The sequence below is a fragment of the Sinocyclocheilus anshuiensis genome, unplaced genomic scaffold, assembly GCF_001515605.1.
Source record: "Sinocyclocheilus anshuiensis isolate Anshui unplaced genomic scaffold, SAMN03320099.WGS_v1.1 scaffold1906, whole genome shotgun sequence".
NCBI lineage: Eukaryota > Metazoa > Chordata > Actinopteri > Cypriniformes > Cyprinidae > Sinocyclocheilus > Sinocyclocheilus anshuiensis.
Window position 1 is genome coordinate 136,417 of NW_015546187.1, and position 24,261 is coordinate 160,677.

The 24,261-nt window shown below is 35.8% G+C and overlaps 2 protein-coding genes across 3 annotated transcripts in view; both read left to right on the forward strand.

The window, feature by feature from the left end:
• Nucleotides 1-16,960, forward strand: part of LOC107701406 (zinc finger and BTB domain-containing protein 16-A-like) — a 64,202-nt gene extending 47,242 nt beyond the window's left edge. Inside the window, exons 5-8 of one of the 2 annotated variants that reach the window (XR_001635640.1) lie at nucleotides 4,461-4,631; nucleotides 9,835-10,002; nucleotides 11,794-14,002; nucleotides 14,207-16,960. Coding sequence is in view for 1 of the 2 variants with exons in the window: in XM_016503402.1 (XP_016358888.1) it covers nucleotides 4,461-4,631; nucleotides 9,835-10,002; nucleotides 11,794-12,023 (569 nt within the window). In the remaining variant the exon portion in view is untranslated. Of the gene's footprint in view, nucleotides 1-4,460; nucleotides 4,632-9,834; nucleotides 10,003-11,793 lie in introns of both variants that reach the window. The other variant, XM_016503402.1, reaches the window with a different exon arrangement.
• Nucleotides 16,961-19,919: 2,959 nt separating this feature from the next.
• LOC107701410 (olfactory receptor 51G2-like) lies at nucleotides 19,920-21,095 on the forward strand. Its single transcript, XM_016503407.1, has one exon. The coding sequence runs from the start codon at nucleotides 20,139-20,141 to the stop codon at nucleotides 21,093-21,095; it is 957 nt and encodes a 318-aa protein (XP_016358893.1). The 5' UTR covers nucleotides 19,920-20,138.
• The last annotated feature ends 3,166 nt before the right edge of the window (nucleotides 21,096-24,261 follow it).

A 24,261-nucleotide genomic window follows, 5' to 3' on the forward strand; every position in this document is an offset into this window, starting at 1 on the left:
TATATATATATATATATATATATATATATATGTGTGTGTGTGTGTGTGTGTGTGTGTGTGTCTATATATATATATAAATATATAACCTCAAATCAGCATATTAGAATGATTTGTTGAGGATCAAGTGCACTGAACACTGAAGACTGAAATTTCAGCTTTGCCATCACAGAAATAAATTACATTTGATAATATATTGAAAGAGAGATTGGTTGTTTTAAATTGTAATAATATTTAACAATATTTCTGTTTTTAATGTATTTTTGGATCAAATAAATGCAGCCTTGGTGAGCATAAGAAACTTAATTCAAAAACATTAAAAAAAAAACCTTACCAATCCCACACTTTCTCAGTAGTGTGTATAAAAATAAACATAAAAAATATTAGTTATTTCTTTATTATAATATTGTTATTTTAAAATCTGATTTTATGGAAATAATAAAATGCATATTTTCATAGTAGTCTAATGATTATTTATCACTGTGTCATTCGGGCAAAAATAAATTAATTAATAAATAAACAGTTTTACATTTTGGTTTTCAGACAGAATATTCTGTTATCTATCATGTGACATTTACATCTCAGGTGATTCACTGAAAACAAACTTCCAAAATGCCCATGAAGCAAAGCTGGCAGAAATCCAACCATATACATCCAAATCTACATGCTCCAGAAGAGCAACTGCCATTGAGATGATGGGAATGCCAATTCCAGGTATATTAGAGCGCCTTAGGCCCGAACTGTGGCAGACAGGGGACATTATTTTCTCATTTGGTGCTGTAAAAATGCTACACTGCAGCTTTGATTTGGAGCCAGCGCAGTCATTCCAATGATGATGTGTTTATTCTATTCTTGAGACGCATGTTTGTTTCTTGTATTTACAATCCATGTTAGTAAATCGTATCCAGTTCGGAATCATGGCAGAGTTATATTCGCTGCGGCCGGTGAGCTTGCATGCCAGAGGGATAAATGTGTTTACTCTTGAAGTATTTGTCCCCTCCAAACGAAATGAAACTCGGGCTTTGACAGCTCCCCCTCTCTGTGTGTGAATCATCTGTATCTGATCTCCCTGCACTAATTCCAATTTAATTGCCTGTTGCCTGCAGGCTCCTCAATAGTGGTAACAAATGGTTTGATTTTGTAGTCCTCATCAGGCAGCATTTTAAATGCAGCACTCTAACCCCACTCGAATGCCAATGAAGCACCGAACAGCCTTGTGTTTACTAATGCTCATCCTCCCCCCGCGCTCTCGTCTCAGTTCCTCTCATATCTGATTAAAGGGGATTTGTAAGAATCGTCGAGATGCATGCAGCCTCTCTTTCCATTGTAAATGATATTGGGCCAGAACAGGCGGTCTCGGCTTCTTGTGTATTTTCGTTTTAAAAGGCGAAGATGTTCTCCGCCGCATAATGCCGTTTAATCTGTTTAAATGAAGTTTTGACATTAAAGTTCAGGTGTGATGTGGGAAGGTGGCTCTGGCTCTGCATGTGAAATAGGAGCCGGTGCTTTATATGAATTTTTAAAGCGTGCTTTATGATTAATGTGTTATCTTCAAGAGAGTGTATCTTCATTAATTCTACATAAGCAGGGCTAAAGGAATATCCTAGACAAAACAGAGAAAAACATGCCTTCATGGCCTTTTGAGCTCCATGTCTAGACCAAATGGTTAATAGATGATGAGTTTTTCTTCATTAGTGGTGTTGGTTTGCATTGCCATTACTTTTAATCAAGATTAAGCCTAAGTAATAAACTAACTTGAGCGTTTTTAAGTATTAACTGGAGCGTTTGAATTATTTTTTTTCGGCAAAACTGGCAAAAATTACATGGAGTTACCTGTTTGTACTAAATTATTTACATCCACACAACAGTATAATCAGAATTTATGTAAGAAACATCTCAACTCAATCTCATCTGGAGATTATTTTACAGCGTTCAATTATATTTTTGTTTTCTCGTCATTGCATTCTGGGACAGGTGGGTCCTTTCTCACGTCTCACATCTGCCTTCTGCGCTCCTGACCTCTGACCCCACTCACATGCACCACACAATGAGCCAAACCTCCCAACTTCGACTTTTACCCTCCATTTTATCCTTTCTTCATCTCTGAAAGCCCATATGTGTCATATCATAGCATACAGTATATATTATCTTATGTTAGATTTAAAAGCTGAGATATAAAACATTTTTTTACAGAAATTCATGAGTTATTACACGGCTCTCTGGAATACTTGATTCTGATTAGTCTGAAGGCTGTATTTATGAAAAAAAAAAGCATTATATTTGGTTTTCTTATTATTTAACGTAATCCAAAAAGTTTTTATGTTTATTTTATATGTATACTACTGTTCAAAAGTTGGGGGTTGGTAGGATTGTGCAATGTTTTTGAAGTCTCTTATATGTTCATTTATTTGATCAAAAATACAGTCATATTATGAAATAATATTACAATTTTAAATCACTACTTTCTATTTGAATATATTTTAAAATGTAATTTCTTCCTGTGATGAAAAGCTTAATTTTCAGCATCATTACTCCAGTCTTCATTGTCACATGATCCTGCAGAAATTATTTTAATATGCTGGTTCGCTGCTCAAGAAACATTTCTTTTTATTATCAAAGTTGAAAATAGTCATGCTATTTAATATTTTTTTGGAAAACATGTTACTTTTTAATCACAAAACGTGTTAAAACTAATGAAATTCCCTTGTCGTAACTGTATTACTGCATTTTACTAAATTCCTCTTCCTGTATTTCCAATTGAAATTCCAATTCAGAATGGTATAGCATGTAGGCAGTGCAGTTCACATTCCCATTCATGAACTGAAAGTGAGACGATGATTAAATTCTGTATTTTGCCCAACCCTGATGTCTTTATGTTGAAAAACACATACTGTTTTACAATCTTCTCATCATTTTGACGTACTGGAGTAGCGAGTGACACAGCTCTTTCTCCTGTTGTGCATCTGAATGAGGTGTAGTGTGGGTAGCGGGCAGCTCTGCAGTCTGTGGGAAACAGAGCAGAGCAGCTGCTGAGGAGAGCCGAGTCTCTGACACTCACTCTGAGAGAGGTGCTGGCTCCATTAGCAGCCCTATTCACCCGGCTTAAGCTACTCTGTCAGCCACTTCAGAACCATTAAAGCTCTGCTGGGAGCTAGACACAGAGAACGAGGGAGACAGAAGGAGACAGAGAGAGAGAGAATGAGGAAAAATAAAAGCAGGGGGATGCTCTCAGAGGAGCTGAGTGATGGTATAAATAGTTGGAATTGTAGAGGTAAATTATTCCTAAAGACATTAAACAGTAGTGAAGCTAAGCTCCCTCTCTCTCTTCCCCTCGTGCTTTCTCTTTCTTTACCACAGTTGTCTCATATATTTTTGCCCGTGCTGGATTGCCTCGGTTATTTTTTTCTTCTGAAAAGAGCTGACAACACAAATATCTGTTATGTGTCTGATATAATGAAGCTCAAGAATGTGTCATCATTTGTATTTCTGCAGTATTTCACAGCGAGGTTTGCCTTGAATGGTTTTCTTCTGCTTTTTTTGTTATCCTTGAGCTAGACTGGCATCCAAAATAGACCATGAAACTGCTTCCTTTTTGCATTCTTTTTTAATTGAATAAATTTTAGCATAACAGCCTGCTAGGACACCTGAAAAATATTCATGAATTTAAGTATTTCAAATAATAATAATAATTATTATTATATAATTATTATAACTTAATTTTATTTTATCAAACCAAGAACATCTTGCCATGTTTACAAAGGAGTTCATGATCATTACATTTGATTAGTGACCTAGAAAAACTGCAGAATCTGAAATGTTTCTTTTTTTTTTACATTCTTGCAAATTTCTTTCTTTTTTTAATAACAATAGTCCTAAAACTTGTTTCTTTTGTATCGTTGATCTTACTCAAAAAGTTTTCAAGGTTGAATGTCTTCTCCCGGCCCCTGAATGGCCCTTCGTAATCAATGTCGGCTCTTAAACTTGGAGAGAATGGAAGAGAAATCGGGCAACTTGTCTAAGTACATTTACAACAAACTCACATTACAGACGAGCTGTCAGTGAAGTGTAGAGGTTCATTTTTATGTGTCTCAGGCACTAATGCTTTTTTTTACTCTGAGCTTTGTCGTAAATGCTGATTGATTGAGTGAGAAGTCAATCTCAGCCTGCTGTTCACGAGCCCAACACTGGGCTTTCACAAAGATTTTAAATTAGAGACAGCTTTACTTGAAAGATACATTATTGATTGTCCATAGATACTGAAAGCACTGTTTTTTTGTTGTGGAGAAAAGAGAAACTAAGACGATACATTTAAGTCTCTTCAACCCCATCCATTATGAAACACATAGACTTATTCATTCATTTTGCTCAAATGTACTTAACAACAAAATGGATGAAATCCAAATTCTGCATTCTTTGCACTAAACACTAATTAAACCACCTCTCGTTTTGTCTCTCATCTTAAGGCTCAGACATGGCAGTGTTTTGTCTCCTATGTGGGAAGCGTTTCCAGACCCAGAAGGCTTTGCAGCAGCACATGGAGATTCACGCCGGCATGCGCAGCTACGTCTGCAGCGAGTGCGAGCGCACCTTCCCGAGCCACACGGCGCTCAAACGCCACCTTCGCTCGCACACAGGTGAGCTTTACCTGAACATCCCTCCCACCGCCAATATCCGAGTCATCTAAAAGCACATTAACAGCTTCACACCTCCATGTAATGCAGAAAAGGGCAAACGGACCACAAGCTGAGATGTGGCAAAGTTTCAAACAGTTCAGGAGGAGCAGTGTGGTAACTTGTCAACAAAACTTGGTCTCCCTATAGTCTGTGGGCGGCCCATCTGAGGCTCAGACTATCTTCTGACAGTCTTTTGTCTCTTTCTCTACCTTACCTCCCTCTTTCTCCCCTTAGTTTCCTTCAGGGAAACTTTAAGCATAAGTCAAGCCCCTCTATTACAGACAGTAGGTCAAACCTGACCTTTTTTACCATTCTACATTATGATAATTTCTGAGTGTGAGAATTGAATTATCAAATGACCCAATAACGATGACAAAAAGAGGAAATTTAGGTGGAAGAAGGATGTTTGGTAAGGTGGCACTGAGATTATTTTCAGTGCAACAGGTAGGATTACAAAATATAAGCATGCTCAAGCAAATATTAGCTAGAAATTGAATAAATATAAATCAACATCCATTACAGTTTGTTAGAACAGACTATATCAGTGTACTTTGTACAAGCCTGTTTAACAGTTATCTCTGTTTTTCCTTCATAACTAGGCACACAGCGATGATTGAATCTGTCTGGTCTGGCAGTGAACAGAAAGAGCACTAAATTGCCCCTACTCCATTTACTTGCAAGAGTGCATCTTTCTCTCACTTTTGCTCTCTCTGTCTGACCTGAAATACCAGTAAGATTGTCAGAGGCAGTTCAAGTCTAGATTCAACATGTAAATTTTTGATAAGAGGGGCCAGAAATGAAGTGAGGTTGTTTTTTTAAAGAGTCGAGGCATTACGTATGCACTCCATCTCGCCACAGACTGCAGGGTACATGAGTTTTTCCAGAACAACATCTGAAAAGACATTCTGACGTTCCTAACGGAGTCTGAGTAAATGTCAACTTCTGTAGCTATTTCAACAAGCAAAATCTGATTTCTCTGTACTTGAATTGCAGGAGGTTTTAAACAGCTTGCAGACGTGAGTATAAACTTACTGAAATTGTGGTGTTTGGACCGCATCTCAAGAGTTCATTTCTAAATTGTCAAAAATGTCCAAGTTTTGCCTTGGTTTTCCTATTGATTTCATACTTGTTTAAGGTAATACCTGAAAAGTAGTCTGACCAATAACATACAGGCATTGTACATAATCGACCAGTTGTGATGTGCAATAAGATGGGATCTACAGAGAACGGTCAAAACAATGCAAATATGCATACATATAATGTGTAAGAACTGTAGAGAACATATCAATAGAAAAACAAAGACAAAAGCCTATCATTTGAGCAATTTAGAAATCCTTTCAAAGCCTAAGAGACTCATTGATGATCTTAGGTGCACTTCATTTAAATAAACAGTCTTAAGATGTTTATCCTAAAATAAAAAGCAGAAAGAAATGAGACAACTGTTGCATACAGTAAGAGCGATAAGCATTTATGTGGAAAACAGACATCAATTTTGGAAGAATTTAATGAGAAATATTTGAGTTCATATTGAAGGTCTCTGACTTGTTTTTTAGGTCACAATTTGCTCTCTATTTAATCGAAAATGCTATTTAAAAAGCATGAAATTAAAAAGATCTTGTTGAGATGTAGGTGTAAATCCAATTAGCGTACAACTGTTCATGTCAGTATATGTTGTGTTTTGGATGCTATTATGTTCCAAATAATAGTTTTTGCAGCAATGCCATAAAAGAACCAATTTTGGTTCCCCAAAGACTCTTTCAGTAAACAGTTCTTCATAGAACCATGTTTTGAACACTGTAAAAATCTAAAGAACTTCTTCCACTAGACAGAACCTTTTTGTATGGAAAGATTCCATGTATGTTAAAGGTTGTTTATTAAACCATCAATGTGAATAAAGAACCTTTATTTATAAGAGTGTAGCATCTACCCGGCTTCTTAACTAGCTTAACCAAAATCCTCTCTTGGTTAGTCAGCGTCATCAGAAAAAAAAACGGCATTTGGCTCGTAAACAACATTGATATTGATCTACCAGCACTAAGCAGCATAAATCATCAGCTCTACTAGTCTTTCCAGCTAAAATATTTCATGACGCAACAACAAAATCATAACTAATAAATAAAAAGAACCTTAGACGTAAACAAGTAATACCTGGGCTCCTGCAACATCCACCTGTATATTTCATACCATCTGCATTGTAATTACAATGCGAGGGACAAATCAAACAATGGGCTGCGTGCGTCTCCAGTTGTTCCTCTCTTCATTCTGCACATGTAGCCTGTTCTCATTAATATGCCATTCCTGTTCGCTCTCCATTTCACTGCCAGGCCATTTGCAGACAGTGGCGGCTGTCTATGTTCACAGCTGTGTTTGATGGTACAGAGCACAAAGCTCACATTGCTTATGGCACAGACAGTCTCTGCAGGTTGTTCGGCCTTGACTTTCAAGCCATTTTGTCAGGCTTATTCAATATTTAACAATGCTTATGTAAAACTCACTGTAAGCTAAAATGTACCATCGTCAATAAACACTTTCTTGTGCGTTTGACACCGCGTTTAACTTCCAATTCGACATTGTCTGCACAATAATAGACTTTCAAATGTGGAAACGCACCGAAGCTGATACCTGTGGATATTTCCTCCAATGTGTAGTCAGTGACGTGTTCAGAATGCACACGCAGTAGACGGCGTTAGCGCTTTAGCATGCCTGTGGTGTTGTGAGTCAGGCCTGCCTGCTGCATGCCTCTGGGCAATTAACTTTAATGACAGACAGGCTGGAGGGCTTTCAGAAGGTGCATCGGATAAGTTGATACAGATGCATAAAGTCTGCCACTCTATCTATAATCTCATATCTGTTCACTAGGGATCTCATCTCTCCCAGTCTGCTTTTATTTTTCTCTCGGCCCAGATAGAAACCCATTCATCTCCGGCAGAAGTGTATTTGAATGTGAATGGCGGGTTGTGATTGGCTTAGAGAACGTGCTCGGGGAATTTCTGCATTGTCTCTTAAGAGGAGGGTTTAAGTCGGAGCATGACGGAACATAACAAGAGATGCAATTTATTCCCGAGCACGGCTAGCACTTGGACAGGGAGATAATGAAGAGCATAGGTCACCACCGATGACTTTAAAACCACGCCGCCCGGGCTGAAATGTATTAAATATTGCGAGCATTATATGCCGCTGCTGTCTGAGGAAATGATATGAGGGGCTGTTAGTCAGAGCGGGAAAGCAATTAGCAATCGGCCGGCGTTTGAAGTCACTACATATCAGACTCGTACTCATCACTGACATTAGAACAGCCGGCGGAGAGAAATGTGCTGGATGATTCCCTTTCAGCACCTTGTGATGTTTACTCGATATTAATAACTCTGTCATCTGAGCACAACTCTCTTCCTGTTTTTATTTACAAGCTGTGTCGATACAACAGTTCTTTGTGATCACTAAGGAAATGTTAGTCTTCTTGTTTAATAGGGATTGACTGGAAAATCCAGGTCATACCAGACTAAGTTATGTTTTTTTAAGTTATGTTTTGAAATGTGGTTAACCAGTTCAAACAGGTTGCCTTAAGACCCCACCGGCTTGGAGTGCAACTAGTCAACCAACTAAACCAATTTGGAACAATTAATGACCAGCTTTAACCAGCTAGAAACCATGTACACATAGAGCTGGGTATTGATAAAGATTCAGTTCAATTCTAGTTTATAGGAAGCTCTTGATTTGATTAAATTTGATGTGATTCCTATTTGATTCAATTTGTTATTCTTAAACTTTTTGAAAATAAAACTAACGGAAATAAAATATGTTTAAAGTTCTACAATGACTAAAACTACTACTGAAATAAATACAAATGAAACTAAAAAATTACAAAATTACAAAAGCATGAATAATTATTAAAACTTACACTAAAATAAAAAAATTATAAATAAAATATATGTAATATTGAGTTATTTTGCATTTAGTTTACATATACGTGTGTGTATAAGATCATTCAAAATATTAATGAAGATTATAATAGTATATAATTAATGCTAAAATAACACTAACACTGATCAATTTGATTTAGTTCTGATTTATTTGATTATTGTCTATTTTTGCATAATAAATTAAATCTTGCTAATTCTAAATTGCTAATTCTAAATAAATTATTCAGTACAGTAATTCAGACTCAATCTTTTTATTTTATTTTATTTTATTTTATTTAGTTCTGATTTATTTGATTACTGTCCATTTTTGCATTTGTTTTGTTTTGTTTTGTGTTTTGTTTTGTTTTGTTTTGATAAATCTATTTTATTTGCCAGCACAAAAACATGACAAAGTATAAAAAAGTTATATACAACAACAAAATCTTTGATCTGCCCAGGACCATGAAACAAAAGAAAGGAAAAATGCAATTACAATAATAAAGTAAAGTGATAATCAAAATAATGCCTATAAAAAGAAGGGGCTGTGGTGCTGTGTGTTTTGGATTCATCAGAAAGAACCGACTCATAAGCATCATTTGTTCCTGAATCAGACTACACTGGTAGCACAGTATGGTTAATCTTGCTAATTCTAAATAAATTATTCAGTACAGTAATTCAGACTCAATCTTTTTATTTTATTTTATTTTATTTAGTTCTGATTTATTTGATTACTGTCCATTTTTGCATTTGTTTTGTTTTGTTTTGTGTTTTGTTTTGTTTTGTTTTGATAAATCTATTTTATTTGCCAGCACAAAAACATGACAAAGTATAAAAAAGTTATATACAACAACAAAATCTTTGATCTGCCCAGGACCATGAAACAAAAGAGAGGAAAAATGCAATTACAATAATAAAGTAAAGTGATAATCAAAATAATGCCTATAAAAAGAAGGGGCTGTGGTGCTGTGTGTTTTGGATTCATCAGAAAGAACCGACTCATAAGCATCATTTGTTCCTGAATCAGACTACACTGGTAGCACAGTATGGTTGTGATTCACTAAAAAGAACTGGCTCATGCGAGTCATTTGTTCGTGAATCACACTACACTGGTCCCGCTCTCTGTTTTATGTATTATTCATTCCCATTCTCTTCTACTGAAAAGCAGTATGGGAAACTGCTTGTTCTCCAATCAAATGCTTTCTAGAATCTCCCAATTAAAAATGCATTCAGATTAAGAACTTTATCGTTGTCTCTCTGCACGGCAGGTGACCACCCGTTCGAGTGCGAGTTCTGCGGGAGCTGCTTCCGTGACGAGAGCACTCTGAAGGGTCACAAGCGCATCCACACCGGAGAGAAGCCTTATGAATGTAACGGCTGTGGCAAGAGGTTCAGCCTCAAGCACCAGCTGGAGACCCACTACCGCATCCACACAGGTCAGCCACATTCTTACCTCATCTGATGACCGCTTCACTTCAGCAGTAATTCCCAAAGCCGTAGAAGCTCACAGGTTAATAGATACACACCGGGAACACATTGACCTGCTCTTCCAGGTTGGAGATCTTTGACACGGCTGAGCCAGCGTGGTGCCTTCTAGCAAATATGATATAATAAAACAAGGCAACAGCTTTATAAGATGATAAATTAATTGTATTACGCTACAAGGCTGCAGTTTTACACCTGAAGAATTCAGATCTTGACATTTTCAGGTCCACACTATATTAAATTCCTTGTATCTATTTTGTTCTGTCGTGGTCTCGCCACGGTGGCATATTAAATCTTTCGGCTGAGCTGGAATTACAGGCTGATTGCTGCTGCTCTCTGGCCCTCAATAAGGCAGCTGCTGAAGCAAACCTATCAGCAGGCCTGTCAAATAATTGCTGTCTTTGTGTCAAGCGGGGCTGCGGCCACGAGACCGGGCAGGTGAAGATAACAAGAGCAGAAACTCTTGGCTGAAAGGCCACTGCTCCTTCACACAACCAGTCGGAGAATCACTGACATTTACACTTGCTGTCAATGGTGGATCAATACTCGGTTTGCTGTGCTCAGTGGCAGGCTGCACACCCACGGATCTACATATCTGTCGTTCCCATCCTGGACAGCAGGTGGCAGCTTAACTCCACCTTATCAGACAGGAAGCAGAGCTAGTATGGGAAATCTTGAACCTGTTGCTGTCATGATAATCTTTCATCAGTACCGGACAGTCTTTTTTTACATTGCCCATCATTTATTTTTTCAGTTATTAAGATTTTAAATATATTTTTCAAGGTAAAAGTATGTTTTACAAATATCATGAATTATTAATTAAAACAAAAAGGTCAAATTGTCTGATATTTTAAGTCTTATTGACCTTGTCACAGTTTTGAGTGTCTGCAGGGGTTTCTCTGCGATATAATTTCTTAACTTTAACAGACAAATCTTTTTTTTTTTTTTTTTTCAAATAATAATAAGCAGTGAGGCTGTTTCATATATTTTTATTTTTATTCAATTTATTTTAACATTTTCTAAGAAATGGTACATAAAGGGAACTGCTTAAAAGGTTTTATTTTCAAGAATTTAATTCTTAGTTTTTATTGTGAATGTAATAGTTTTTATTAGTTGTATTTTGAATTAGATTTTATATGTATATTTTCTGTTTTTATTTTTAATTAGTTGTACTAGTTTTGCTGTGTTTTTATAATTTCATTATTTTTATTTTATATATAGTTATTAGTTTATATTTAGTTATTTTATTTCAATATCACTGTTATACTATTATATAGTTTTTCTTTTTTTGTGAATAGTTTTTATTAGTTGTATTTTGAATTTCTGATTTTATTTTTAATTACTTTTCATTTTAATTAGTTTTACTAATTTTTATCATTTCATTATTTATATTTCATATATAGTTACTAGTTTATATATGTTTAACATTTACATAATGACAAATTAATTTGTTGTGTATTTTTGTCATTTTTAATATATTTTTTTTTTTCAGTTACCATTTATTTTATTTATTTTTACTGTTAATGTTTATTTTATTTTAAGTAGCGAAAATCTTTTTTATGATTTTAGTTTTACTTTTAGTTAAAAATAATCACCCTGGAATAAATTCGAACATTATCCATCATATCATGGAAGTAAAATGAGCTGTGATTCCCATTTCATGCCGTCTTTAATCAACACAGCTGTTTCTGTCATTTTCACATTATTGGTAGTTTGAAATGTTCTGTACATGTTCTCCACAGGTGAGAAGCCGTTTGAGTGCAAACTGTGCCACCAGCGCTCTCGGGACTACTCCGCCATGATCAAACACCTGCGTACCCACAACGGCGCTTCTCCCTACCAGTGCACCATCTGCCAGGAGTACTGCCCCAGCCTCTCGTCCATGCAGAAGCACATAAAGGCCCACAAGCCCGAGGACGTGCCCCCAGACTGGAGGATAGAGAAGACCTACCTGTACCTCTGCTACGTGTGAGATGGGCCGACAAAACCGAAAGAGAAAGTGGCAAGATGCGCCCAAGGACATTTCACCTGAAGGTTTGCTTTTGGTCCAGGCCAAAGACGGTGAGGGGGCGTGGTCAAAGTAATGAAATGTGATGTGGATTTTTTTGACCTTTCGTTTGTGACATGCATTTGTGCACATTTTTAGGATGTAACTGCACTAGCAAATGTTTATGAAATGGAAATGTTATATATGATAAAGGGATGTGAATTCTGAGAAAGTGTTAGTAGTACAGTCCACCACTATGACGAGAATCCATTTGTCTGCATTCCACCCTGCTGATCGGAGAAATTCACTGCATGGTCATACTTGTAATGTTTTATTCAAATAAGGATTCCCGTAATTTTTTTTTATCTCCATGGACAACACATAAGCCATAGATTTTTAAGACCCCATGAAATCTGTCATAGGGATCATCCAGTAGGCTTTAGTTACATCACAACCATACTTTTAAATGCATATCCGTTAAAGGCCAATGTTTAGAATACGCTAGCAACCTCAAAGCTAACACACATGGACTCAAAGTCTCCTATTTTGATTTCATGGAGTCTTAATGGAGCTATTCTGAGTCAAATAAAAACATGGACCAAAGCTGAAAAAATACACACATAATGAAACAGAGGAGCTAAACACATTAGTGAATGAAATTATGCCCTTTTTTAGTAAAATGCTCCCTTAAGTTCATTATTAGGCTCTCTGGTCCTCAATTTTCATGGGTTTTTTTTATAAACGCATGCGAGGAAATGCACAGGGTTGGACCCATTAGTCATTTTCTTTAAAGCATAATAAAGTGCTTAACAAAACAGCTTTTCTCAGTGGTACATACAAATTGTGCTGCCAAGCAACTGTAGTGGATGTTTAGGGACATTTATTCAACCTTAAATAACTACACTGCACTTTCAGAGTTTCAGAGGCCCGTTTTTTTTTTTTTTCAGCACCATTTCTGCATAAGCCAGAGAGGTGAATCTCTGCGATTTGCTTTCATTTCAGTCACTTTCACACCAAATAGTACAGCATATCAGTTGATTTCTTTTTTTGTTCACATGGTAACATGACACAATCACAGTTTTGCAACTGCAGGTATTTTAGTCTAATGAAATGGTAATATCGTACTCATAAATCAAATTATGAATTAAAAAGAGATTATTTTTTACATTCAAAAACCGCAATGCAGTATATGTTTCTGCAGTCTTCTGCTGAGGATACCTGTAGTTAGCTCGCCGTTTTAGTTTGTGTTCTGTCATCTCTGTTCGAGCGTTTTACTTGAATTGCCTAATTTTGTTACCTCACATGCTAGATTTATTTTTGTACTAGTCTTTGTCTCTCATTTCCTGCTGAGCTTTGTTTAAGAGCTGTGCAACGCATTTAGAATGCCACATCATCAGGCTCACACGGAATCAGAGAGAAATTTAAGAGAAAATTGGAACGTTTGTTCGCAACGTTCTATATATCTGCTGCCCCTTATGTGTTTATGTTTTGGTTAATTGGTAAATGTTTTATCTATCAATAAGACTGTAGTACTTTACATTTAAGGCATTTTACTATGTTTAAATGTATTCTGCACTACTAAAAAAAAGGCCTTTTTGTTTGGCGAATTTCAACGAGCAAAATCGCAATACTAACTCATGACAATACGTAACTATTTTATGTTTTGGCAAATTGGTGACCAATTGGTGTAAATTTGTACAATCTCATTTATACTTTTTGAACACTCTGCTTACGCCCCATTGACGGTTAAGTTTAGGGGTGGACCTTCATGCTTACGTATTTTTCAAAACATCATCAATTTCTGCACCAATCAGATTGTACAAATTCCTACAAAATCACCTCATAAAATAGTTACATTTTCTCATGAGATCAGGTTGGAAATCCAGTCTTTTCAATAGGAATCAACATTTTCAGAAATGTTACATAAGAGCGGAAGATTTCCATTTTTGCAGATTTCGCAACAGGTTCAAAATCGTCATTTTTAAAAACAAATCGCACATTTTCATATTAAACAGATCATACGTATTAATGCAAAATCACCACTTTGTAAAATAGTTACCTTTTCTCATGAGATCAGGTTCGAAATCCAGTCATTTGAATAGAAACCAACATGATCAGGAATTTTACATGAGGGCGAAAGATTTCCATTTTTGCAGATTTCGCAACAGGTTCAAAATCATCCTTTTTTTTTTTTTAAATCGCACATTTTCATATGAATCACATCATACGCATTCATAGAAATCACCACCTCGTTAAATAGTTACCTTTTCTCATGAGACCAGGTTCGAAATCCAGTCATTTCAATAGAAATCAACATGATCAGGAATTTTACATGAGGGCGAAAGATTTCCATTTTTGCAGATTTCGCAACAGGTTCAAAATCATCCTTTTTTTTTTTTTAAATCGCACATTTTCATATGAATCACATCATACGCATTCATAGAAATCACCACCTCGTTAAATAGTTACCTTTTCTCATGAGACCAGGTTCGAAATCCAGTCATTTCAATAGAAATCAACATGATCAGGAATTTTACATGAGGGCGAAAGATTTCCATTTTCGCAGATTTCACAACAGGTTCAAATTCATATATTTTTTAAATCGCACATTTTCATATGAATCACATCATATGCATTCATGCGAAATTGTCACCTCGTAAAAGAGTTACCTTTTCTCATGAGATCAGTTTGGAAATCCAGTCACTTCAAAAAAAAAAAATCCAAATGATCAGGAATTTCATATGAGAGAGAACATTACCAATTGCACAGATTTCACAACGAGTTTAAAGGTAGGGTAGGTGATTTCGGAGAGGCTAGCAATAGCAAGCTAGCTTTTAATGCATAAGATCCCACCCTCCCTGCAAATCACTCTCCAAAGCCACACCTCCTCCAAATCACATGAACGCGCACAGGCAAACCAGAGGCTAACCAGCGACACGATGAGAGACTGCTTTGGTGCAGGGTTGAATGCAACGCTATCAGATTAACTCGTGTCTCTTTCACCGCTTCATGCTTATGTTTATTCTCTAAAAATCATAAGTTTTCATATAAGTAACATATGCATTCATATAAAATTCACCCATCACTACAGTATTGACAATGGACCCTTTTTGCTTATGAAACGATTCTGAAATGTGCTAATGTGACCACATCTTAAATGCTGATTCCGTCTGGGTCTGTGAATTATTCAGTGGTATTTTAGCGTTAAGCATAGTACTAGTGTGCATATCTGCCTCTCGGCCATCAGTTTCAGGGCTACCTCTGCTCTCAGTTTTGCACTAAAGCAAAAGCACAGCATTTTCATTTACACCCACTCTTATGTTTCCATTCACTAATAAAAAAACAACAACTCGGTTCGTTCATCATTATATTTACACTCCTTATGATAAAACGTATTCATCCTGAAAGGGTAGATGCATACATTCTAGATGATTTTAGAATAGCGTTGAGAAAATGTTTAGTTATTAGATACTTGAGGGGATAAACTTGAAACAATGTGAATAAAAATGATGTTTTTATGTGAAAATTATTCAAGCGGTAAGTCATCAGAGATGCGTGCAGTTACGTGGAAAAGTTCGCTAGAAAACAAAAACAAATAGGTGATTTTCTGTGAAAATAAATCTCTCGACAAGAGCCAAATGCGGCACTTTGATAAGGGAATATGTTGTATTTTTGTACGGGGTATTGTGCGACCCCTGTTCTTTTTTTTTTTTCTTTCTTTTTTTTTTTCATTTTGAGTGAGGCGAATATTTTTACAGTATCGTTTGCATTTGTGCTTGTTCTTGATTTGCATGGAAAATTGTTTTCTTGTGCTTATTTTACAATGTTAAACATATAAAAGTAGTAGATGTTTGTAAAAACGTATTGTAGTCATTGCTGCTGGGTGTCAGTTCATATGATGATGATGATGATGATGATGATGATGATGATTCCACATTTCGAGTATACAATGACTGTGAGTGAACTAATGCCAAGAGCTGTAGGTCAAGGAGCACAAGCGACCTGTAAGACATGAAAAGTAAAGCTGTATCTGTGTGTTTGTATCGTGTTCACCGCTCACTGTAAGATTAGTCACATATACGGTCTGTACTGGTCCTTGTGTGTGCAGTGTGCGTCAATGTGGTCGACTTCTTCAGTGTTAAATACATGCACCGGTTAGCAACAACGAGGTGCTCTGACAGACACCCTGTAAATGATTTGATACACCATCTGCCCTGTATTTGTGTCTTTATGCAAAGTCACCTTGATATGAACTGTGCTCTTAGGCAGTCAGGGATGCCTTTCCTTTTCCTCACGGAACATCATAGATATCAATTTTAGGATAAACACCTACACTTTCCTTGTCATTATGGATACTATGTTTAGTTTTGTAACCTCTTTTTCGGTCGCCACAAGCAATAAATCTACAGGTCAGCATTTAAGTGAAAACTTGGCATCCCTGCCGCTGTATCACTGTGTTTTACTTTGCTTTCAGACAGGAAGTAGCCATGTCACTCAGTGCGCCCATATTTGTGCCATTGTTACACAAATTAATACTCGGACTGAGGATCCACGTGGGACCAAACGGCCATTTTCGCTCCATTTGCCTTGTTCTAGTGACAAGACCGTGTTCTTGGTGTCGAAATGGTTTTACATTCGTTGTGTTTTACTTTATTGTATTGTCTACCTCAGCACCAGTTCTTTGTGTAACTTTTAAAAGGTGCCCAATTATTGTTACTTTGTTTTGTGTATACATTTTGTATTATAGCCTTGTAGGGTTTTTGTTCTTCTCTTTGTTTCAGCATAGAGATGCTGTTTTGAAGCACTGTGTAGTGAATTTGATGCTGCAGATAGAGGTGTAGATTCCTTTTCCCTTCTCTATGTGGGTTCAGACACATCTCTGTATACGTCAGTGTTCTAAAATAAACTTGTAACAGAAATGTCATGAGACTGAGAGTATTTCTTCACCGTTCGTCGCCTTCTGTGTGAGAACTGTTCCTTTATTAGCAAGGGATGGGGCGGGGGATATGATGATTTTTGTTTCGTTAATAGTAGGCTACAGGAATGTTGGGTTTAAGGGCCTCTACAGATGTATTTGGTGATTACGTCCTCTAGTGGCAACTTGATGTACTAAAACCGACATTAATGTAGATTTCCAATCTATTTCTTAATAGGATACATACTGTATTTCTCATGAAGTTACATCATTGCCTTTATTTCCCCAGTTACACTAGTCCTTAAAGTCTATACAGTCTATTGATACCAATGGACACCATAGAGGTGAATTTTAGTCCAAACTGTTTTATAGCAAATTCAAAGCAAATTGTCAATAGATTGTTCATTCAAATAAACATTGTGACATATATGAAAGATGGTGAATAAATTAAATGAATCAACAACAATAACATTTCCCATTAAGACCTGAATGCGAACTACTTTTAAACAGACTTAAAAAAAAATAAAATAATAATAATAAAATTGTAAATAAAACAAAGATTATTGGAGTATGTTGTACAAGAAAATTTTATTTCAGTCTTTCTACTACAAGAACTTCAGCATGTTACTTGTCATTTCTTTGTAAGTACTAAAATTTACAAGAGTGAAAATTGATGTCGTTCAGTGTATCATAGCCTATGGTTTCCCATGATGGATATTTTAGTAAATATTGGAGATAAATTACCATGTTTTTGCTTGGTTGTTAGATGTTAGAACTTAGATGTTGGATAAAATAATCTTAAATAAAATCAATTACCTAAAATGAAAAGCTTTTGTCAACCCTGTTGAAAAACCTTTGAAAACCTTGTCAACCCTGTTGAAAAACCTTTGAAAAACCTTTGAAAACCTTGTCAACCCTGTTGAAAAACCTTTGAAAACCTAGTCTTTCTACTACAAGAACTTCAGCATGTTACTTGTCATTTCTTTGTAAGTACTAAAATTTACAAGAGTGAAAATTGATGTCGTTCAGTGTATCATAGCCTATGGTTTCCCATGATGGATATTTTAGTAAATATTGGAGATAAATTACCATGTTTTTGCTTGGTTGTTATTAGATGTTAGAACTTAGATGTTGGATAAAATAATCTTAAATAAAATCAATTACCTAAAATGAAAAGCTTTTGTCAACCCTGTTGAAAAACCTTTGAAAACCTTGTCAACCCTGTTGAAAAACCTTTGAAAACCTTGTCAAACCTGTTGAAAAACCGTTGAAAACCTTGTCAACCCTGTTGGAAGAAATACTGCTCAAACATTTTTATAAAAAAAATATGTTTAACACTTGAATGAAATGTGTTTATGCGGTTTAATGTACAGTATGTGGAAAACACTTTATTTTCCACATACTGTACATTATTGTTTCTGTACATTATTGTTTCTTTTTACAAAGCTCATCGGTCTGAAAAGCGAGGTGTGCTCTGATTGGCCAGCTATCCAGTGCTGTTCTGGAACAGTGTTGTAAATACAACTTAACCACTGTTTTCTAGTCGTGTCCTCTTTTGGAAGGCCAAACAAAATAGTTTAGCTTTCACAACATACATTCTTCACAACATGGCGGCGGCGATGGCAGCAACAATAAAGTTACGCCTTCTTTCTTTGTGTGAACATTTGGACGGCGTTATGCAAATCTTCCCACACAGTGACGTAGATATGTGGGGGCGTGTTTAAACAAGGCGTTTTAGGAGGGCGTGGACCAGTCTTAACTTTTATAAAGAATATCTCTTTGGGTTTGAAACTTTAGTCTTTGCAACTTTAGGGATCTTATCTATTCACGAACAGTTTGTAACACTCCAAAGAGAAAGGAAAACTTGAAATCGCATCATATGACCCCTTTAACATTTGTCATACGTAACAAATAAACCACATACATTCTTCACAAAACAGGCAAACCATGAGGTTCTCTGGAAACCTGCCCCTTTCTATGAATGAATGTGCACATTCCCAGAACATTGTGTGTACCACTGCTGTTTTGTATAATGCCTTTTGTATTGTTTTATACTGTTTTATGCACGCCGTATGATAGAATTATTACATAATGTAGCTGGTAATGTGTTTGATATCAAAATTACCCTTGTTTAGTCCACCATCCATTGGTTCATACCACCTCCTCATAACATGCAAATATCGTACCTTTAACTACATGAAACAGAGGTTTAGTATAAGCTGTAGTCCACTTTGTAAAAAGGCACTGATTTTTCCCTCAGGTGGTTAACTAACTGCTTTTCCATAGCTTCATTCTCTGGTTTCTAACGGTTTCATTCATTCACTTATACCCCCCGCCCCCTTTTTTTTTTCTTTTTTTTTTTTGCGGTATATGCTCTAATGCATTAGTACTGAAGGCAAGTTATTTTCCATGGCCACAAAATATCATTTCTTAAGAATTTATATGAAATTACACTGAATGTTCGCTGGACGAAAAAATTAGTTGATTGTAATATTAATTCTGCTATAGTTAGTCAAAGTCAAAGTCTGCTTTATTGTCAATTCTGCCACATGTACAGCACATACATACAGAGAATTGAAATTGAGTAACTCTCAGACCCTTGCATACAGTTAACACTAAACACTAACATAAAAATACAGTAAACGTAAAAACGTAAAATACAGATAAACGTAAAAACGTAAAATACAGAACGTAAAAATACAGATAAATACAATTTAAATATATATAAAATACAAACTATACAAATATACAAATAAGGACATTTAAAAAAAAAGATAGATAAAGTGGCGCAAGGCACATGGCAGATAGAGTGCACTACTAGTTACTACTGGCAGCTGATATAAATAATTCATACTTTTTAATTAAAAATAATTTTCCTTTAGAGATAATTTGCTACAGGCCTAAAAAAACACCCACACACAATATTATCTTTAAATCTAATATTTTATCATTTTGTTGTCTGAATCATCCCAAATGATGAAATTAGTATTCAGATCATAGAAACATCTGCACTGATGACATATGACTGTCTGTCAACAAAATAAGGCTCAGCCCATCTAAAGCTCTATAAAAACAGCACAAAGGGAGGAGGAGAGAGTTAGGAGGTTCACTCTATTTGCCTTGAGGTACATCACAACTTACACCTTCTGACTTTGAGTTTTTTATGGCTTATTTTTGCTGTCAAGATGAACTTAACCGAAAACAACAATTTGAGCAGCACATTTAATTTGAAAGCAATTAATGAGAAGCCTTTGGTTGTGCAGGTATTAGTGGGGATTCTTCTGTATGTAAACGGACTGATGATTTTCACCTTTCTGAAGAAAGAGACCTTCAGGGAAACACGCTATATTCTGTTTGCTCAGACTCTTTTTGCTGACTCTGCTCTTATGCTGTTGACTGATTTAACCCTCATGGGGTCGTTTTACCAGTACCCTGTGCATATAATTCCTTGTTATATCTTCTGTACACTTATGTTTTTGCTCTATGTTTGTTCACCCATGACTCTTGTAGCCATGTGTTTGGAGCGCTATGTAGCCATATGTATGCCTTTAAGACATTCCAGCATCTCCACCCCTAAAAACACCTTCATTGGGCTTCTCGTCATATGGAGTGTCAGTTTTGTCATTCCATTGTTTGTTTTAATAGCCTCTTTTGCTTATATTCCTCCTGGTGTCTTTCACCAATATGTTGTGTGTAGTGTGGAGATCATGCTACAGGTAAAATGGCTGGCAGACATGAGAGCGACAAGTCTGCAGCTCTTATTCATCATGATGTTGTGTATTATTGTCTCCACTTACTTCAAGATTATACTGGCGGCCAGATCTTCCTCCTCCGAGAGGAAGAACTCCACAAATAAGGGTCTCAAAACTGTTATCCTCCATGGTGTTCAGCTGCTTCTGTCTATGATGCAGCTTATAACCCCTTATATAGAAATGCCTTTATGGAAAGTAGATTTCATGCTATTTGTGAATGTAAGGTACTCAAATTTCATTTTGTTTTTGATCTTGCCTCGTTGTTTGAGTCCCTTAGTTTATGGAATACGAGACAAAAAGTTTTATAATGCTCTTATATATTATGCTTTTTGTGGCATTTTGGTTTTTAATAAGCACAAAATAAGAGATGGTACACCTTCAGAAGTGTAGTAAGCATTTCCATACACAATTAAACCTCACACAATATGTAGCGTATTGTTTCATTCATATTAACAGCAGTAATGTAGCAATAATTTTAATCATATAAAATTGTTATATTTTGGCTCACATTGAGTATGCTATGTATGACAATATATTTCATGTTTATTAAATATATTTAAAATGTTTTTAATAAACATTTATTAATACATTTATATTATTTAGTATGTATGTATGTATGTATCTATCTATCTATCTATCTATCTATCTATCTATCTATCTATCTGCTGCATAATATAGGCTGCAAAATGTAGATACTTTTCAGAGTTAATTATACAAAACGGCCATAAGACAAATATTTTATTTTCTACCATTGAGTCTGCTCTCCATCCAAATGTCAACCTTTTTCCTGAGGCATCTGTCACTGAGAATTTCGCTAATTATTTTAATGATAAGATTTCTCAAATCACGTCTACAATGTCAATGTCGTCATATGAATTGGTTGATGTTCCATACTCTGGTTCCACTTGGCCTGTTGGTAACACTTTATAATAACTTTCATTAATAAATCATTAACAAACATTATATAATGTTTAACTAATCATTACTTTATATTCACATATCTAGAAATTAGATAATGTGCAATGTTAACTAATGAACTCTATTAAACATTACCAAATGATTAACAGATTATTATGTTACATTATTTAATGTAAATTGAAATGCTTACAAATGTCATTAAACTTTCAATTCATATGATCATGCATTTTCTTTTAATCTTCAAATGATTTTGACAGATGGTTTAAAATGATTAAAAGCTTAATTAATAAATAATTTACAAACATTATATAATGCTTAACGGATCATTCATTAATGTTTACAAATGTAATTAAACTTTCAATGCGTTTTAAAAATCTACAAATTATTTTAATAGAAATTATACAATATTTACAAGCTTATTTGTTAATGTACTTTTGAATGCTTACAAATGTCATTAAACTTCACTTCACATATTAGCTAATGCTCATTTTTACATTTACAAATGTTGTGAAAATATAGCTTAGTCATTTTAAGCACTTCACAAACTATTCATGTTAAGTCATAATCACAGTCTGTAAAGGTCATATATTTGGTCTTTGTTTGTTGTGTAGACTTCTACTATTTGCACATTTTAAATCATTCATTAATTATTTGTTAATGTTTTTGCAGTACCCAATCTAAAGTGGAGACTATTAATCAATTGTAAATGTTTATAAGCATTTACTAATCATTAGTACCTTTATGAGCAGTCATTTTGATGGCAAAAAGTGTCCCAAATGACCTGAATTCACCCTATTTTCACATCTTTACAAATAATTTATTAATAATTTGTTCATGTTTTTGCAGTACCAATCTAAAGTGGAGACTATTCATCATTTGTAAATGTTGTAACAAATTGTCAAGAAAATACTTCATTTATCGTTTACCAAAACAATATAAACAGATTGAATCGTGTTCCCTTATAGTAATCAAACTGACCCCTGTACACTTGTTGACCCCTTACCCAACCTTAAACTTACCCATACAAACAAGCCTGTCCCTAACCCTACCCGTATCACACCTCAACAGCAGCAAAGGTATTGTGCATTAACAAAAGCTTTTAATCATTGTATAACATCTGTAAACATCATTTGTAGATTTTCAAGATGTGCATGATCATATGAATTAGAAGTTTAATGACATTTGTAAGCATTTTAATTTACATGAAATGTTAATTATTAGGTAATGTTTTATACATTTATTAGTAAACATTGACAAGCACATTATTTCACGTTTCTAGATATGTGAATATATATGAACTAATGATCCGTTAAGCATTACATAATGTTTGTTAATGATTTATTAATGAAAGTTATTATAAAATGTTTTTTTTTTTTTTTTGTCCTGGGTAACATTTATGGATTTAATGCCACACAAAAAAATAACCTCAAGTTATTTAATTCAATAGAAACACATTTACAGTATTTTAAAGGGGGTCCTATTATGCTCTTTTACAAAGTCTTGATTTTGTTTTGGAGGTGTACTAGAACAGGCTCTCATACTAGGTTGTTCGAAAAACACATTATTTTTTCACATATTTTACATTATTACAACACCTCTCTCCCCAGTCTGGCACGAACGGCTCGAATAGTTCCTGTATCAAATGAAGGCCTGCCTTCTGAAATACGAAATGTACTGTGATTGGTTAGCTGGGCCAGTGTGGGCTGTGATTGGCAGCACTCTGCGCCTGGTCGGGAAATGACACGCACCTTACCATAGCCGCCTGCGAGCTTCAGTGTATTTTGTCAAAATCAAATCAATTTGAGCATGATTTAAACCCAGATGATTGTAACCACTCTAAGTTCGTCTGCCTTGGGAAAGCTAGCGTGTCTCCTACATAGTGATAACACTCGTTGCCTTCTCTAGTGCAGCTCAACCAGGTCTCGTCCCATTCATCGATATTTGTGATATCACAAATCCCGGAAAATATGTGTTGTAGTCCAAACGAGTCGTTCGTTGTAGTTTTGAAAAGTGATTTCTGTTAAATAAAATATCTCCTTTTGAATTGGACTTTGAGCTTTGTAACTTTGCAGATCTTTTTTATGCTCAAACAGCAAATAGCACCCCTTTAAATCTAAATATGGGGCATAGGGGGCTCTGGAAAGGGGTAGTACCTTTGATGTCTGGCATGCTGCGTCTTCGGGTGGATGGCTTCACTGGTCCCCTTCCATCCTCTAAATCTCTTACATGTGGCTACAAGCACCATGCCTTGGTAAACCGCTTCAGCTGGCGGACCAAACCATGTGAGGCGGTGGTGCTAACGCGGCACAGAACTGGGCATAGAACCACCTCGATGTAGGTCACCGGCCAGGGCAGAAGAGTTCCCAGATGAACTACAACGACCACGTGTTCGCGACCAAGTCGAGCTACCTAGATGGAGGTCATCGGCTGTGGCATGGAGAGGGATGGACACCGCCATGCAACATTGCTCTAGTTACGCCATAGATAATGATAATGACAACCAATAACCAACCCATACCGGCTCGGCCGTCACCCGGGCTACCAAGGGCCGCGCCTGCCGCCGCAGACCAGGACGGAGGTGGAAAATATGCTACTGATCTGTCAAATAACAAGATCAGTGCCAGATGTAACATCACCA

Excerpts from the sequence above, each read along its gene's own strand:
- LOC107701410 (XM_016503407.1), top strand. The coding sequence starts at position 20,139 with ATGAACTTAACCGAAAACAACAATTTGAGCAGCACATTTAATTTGAAA.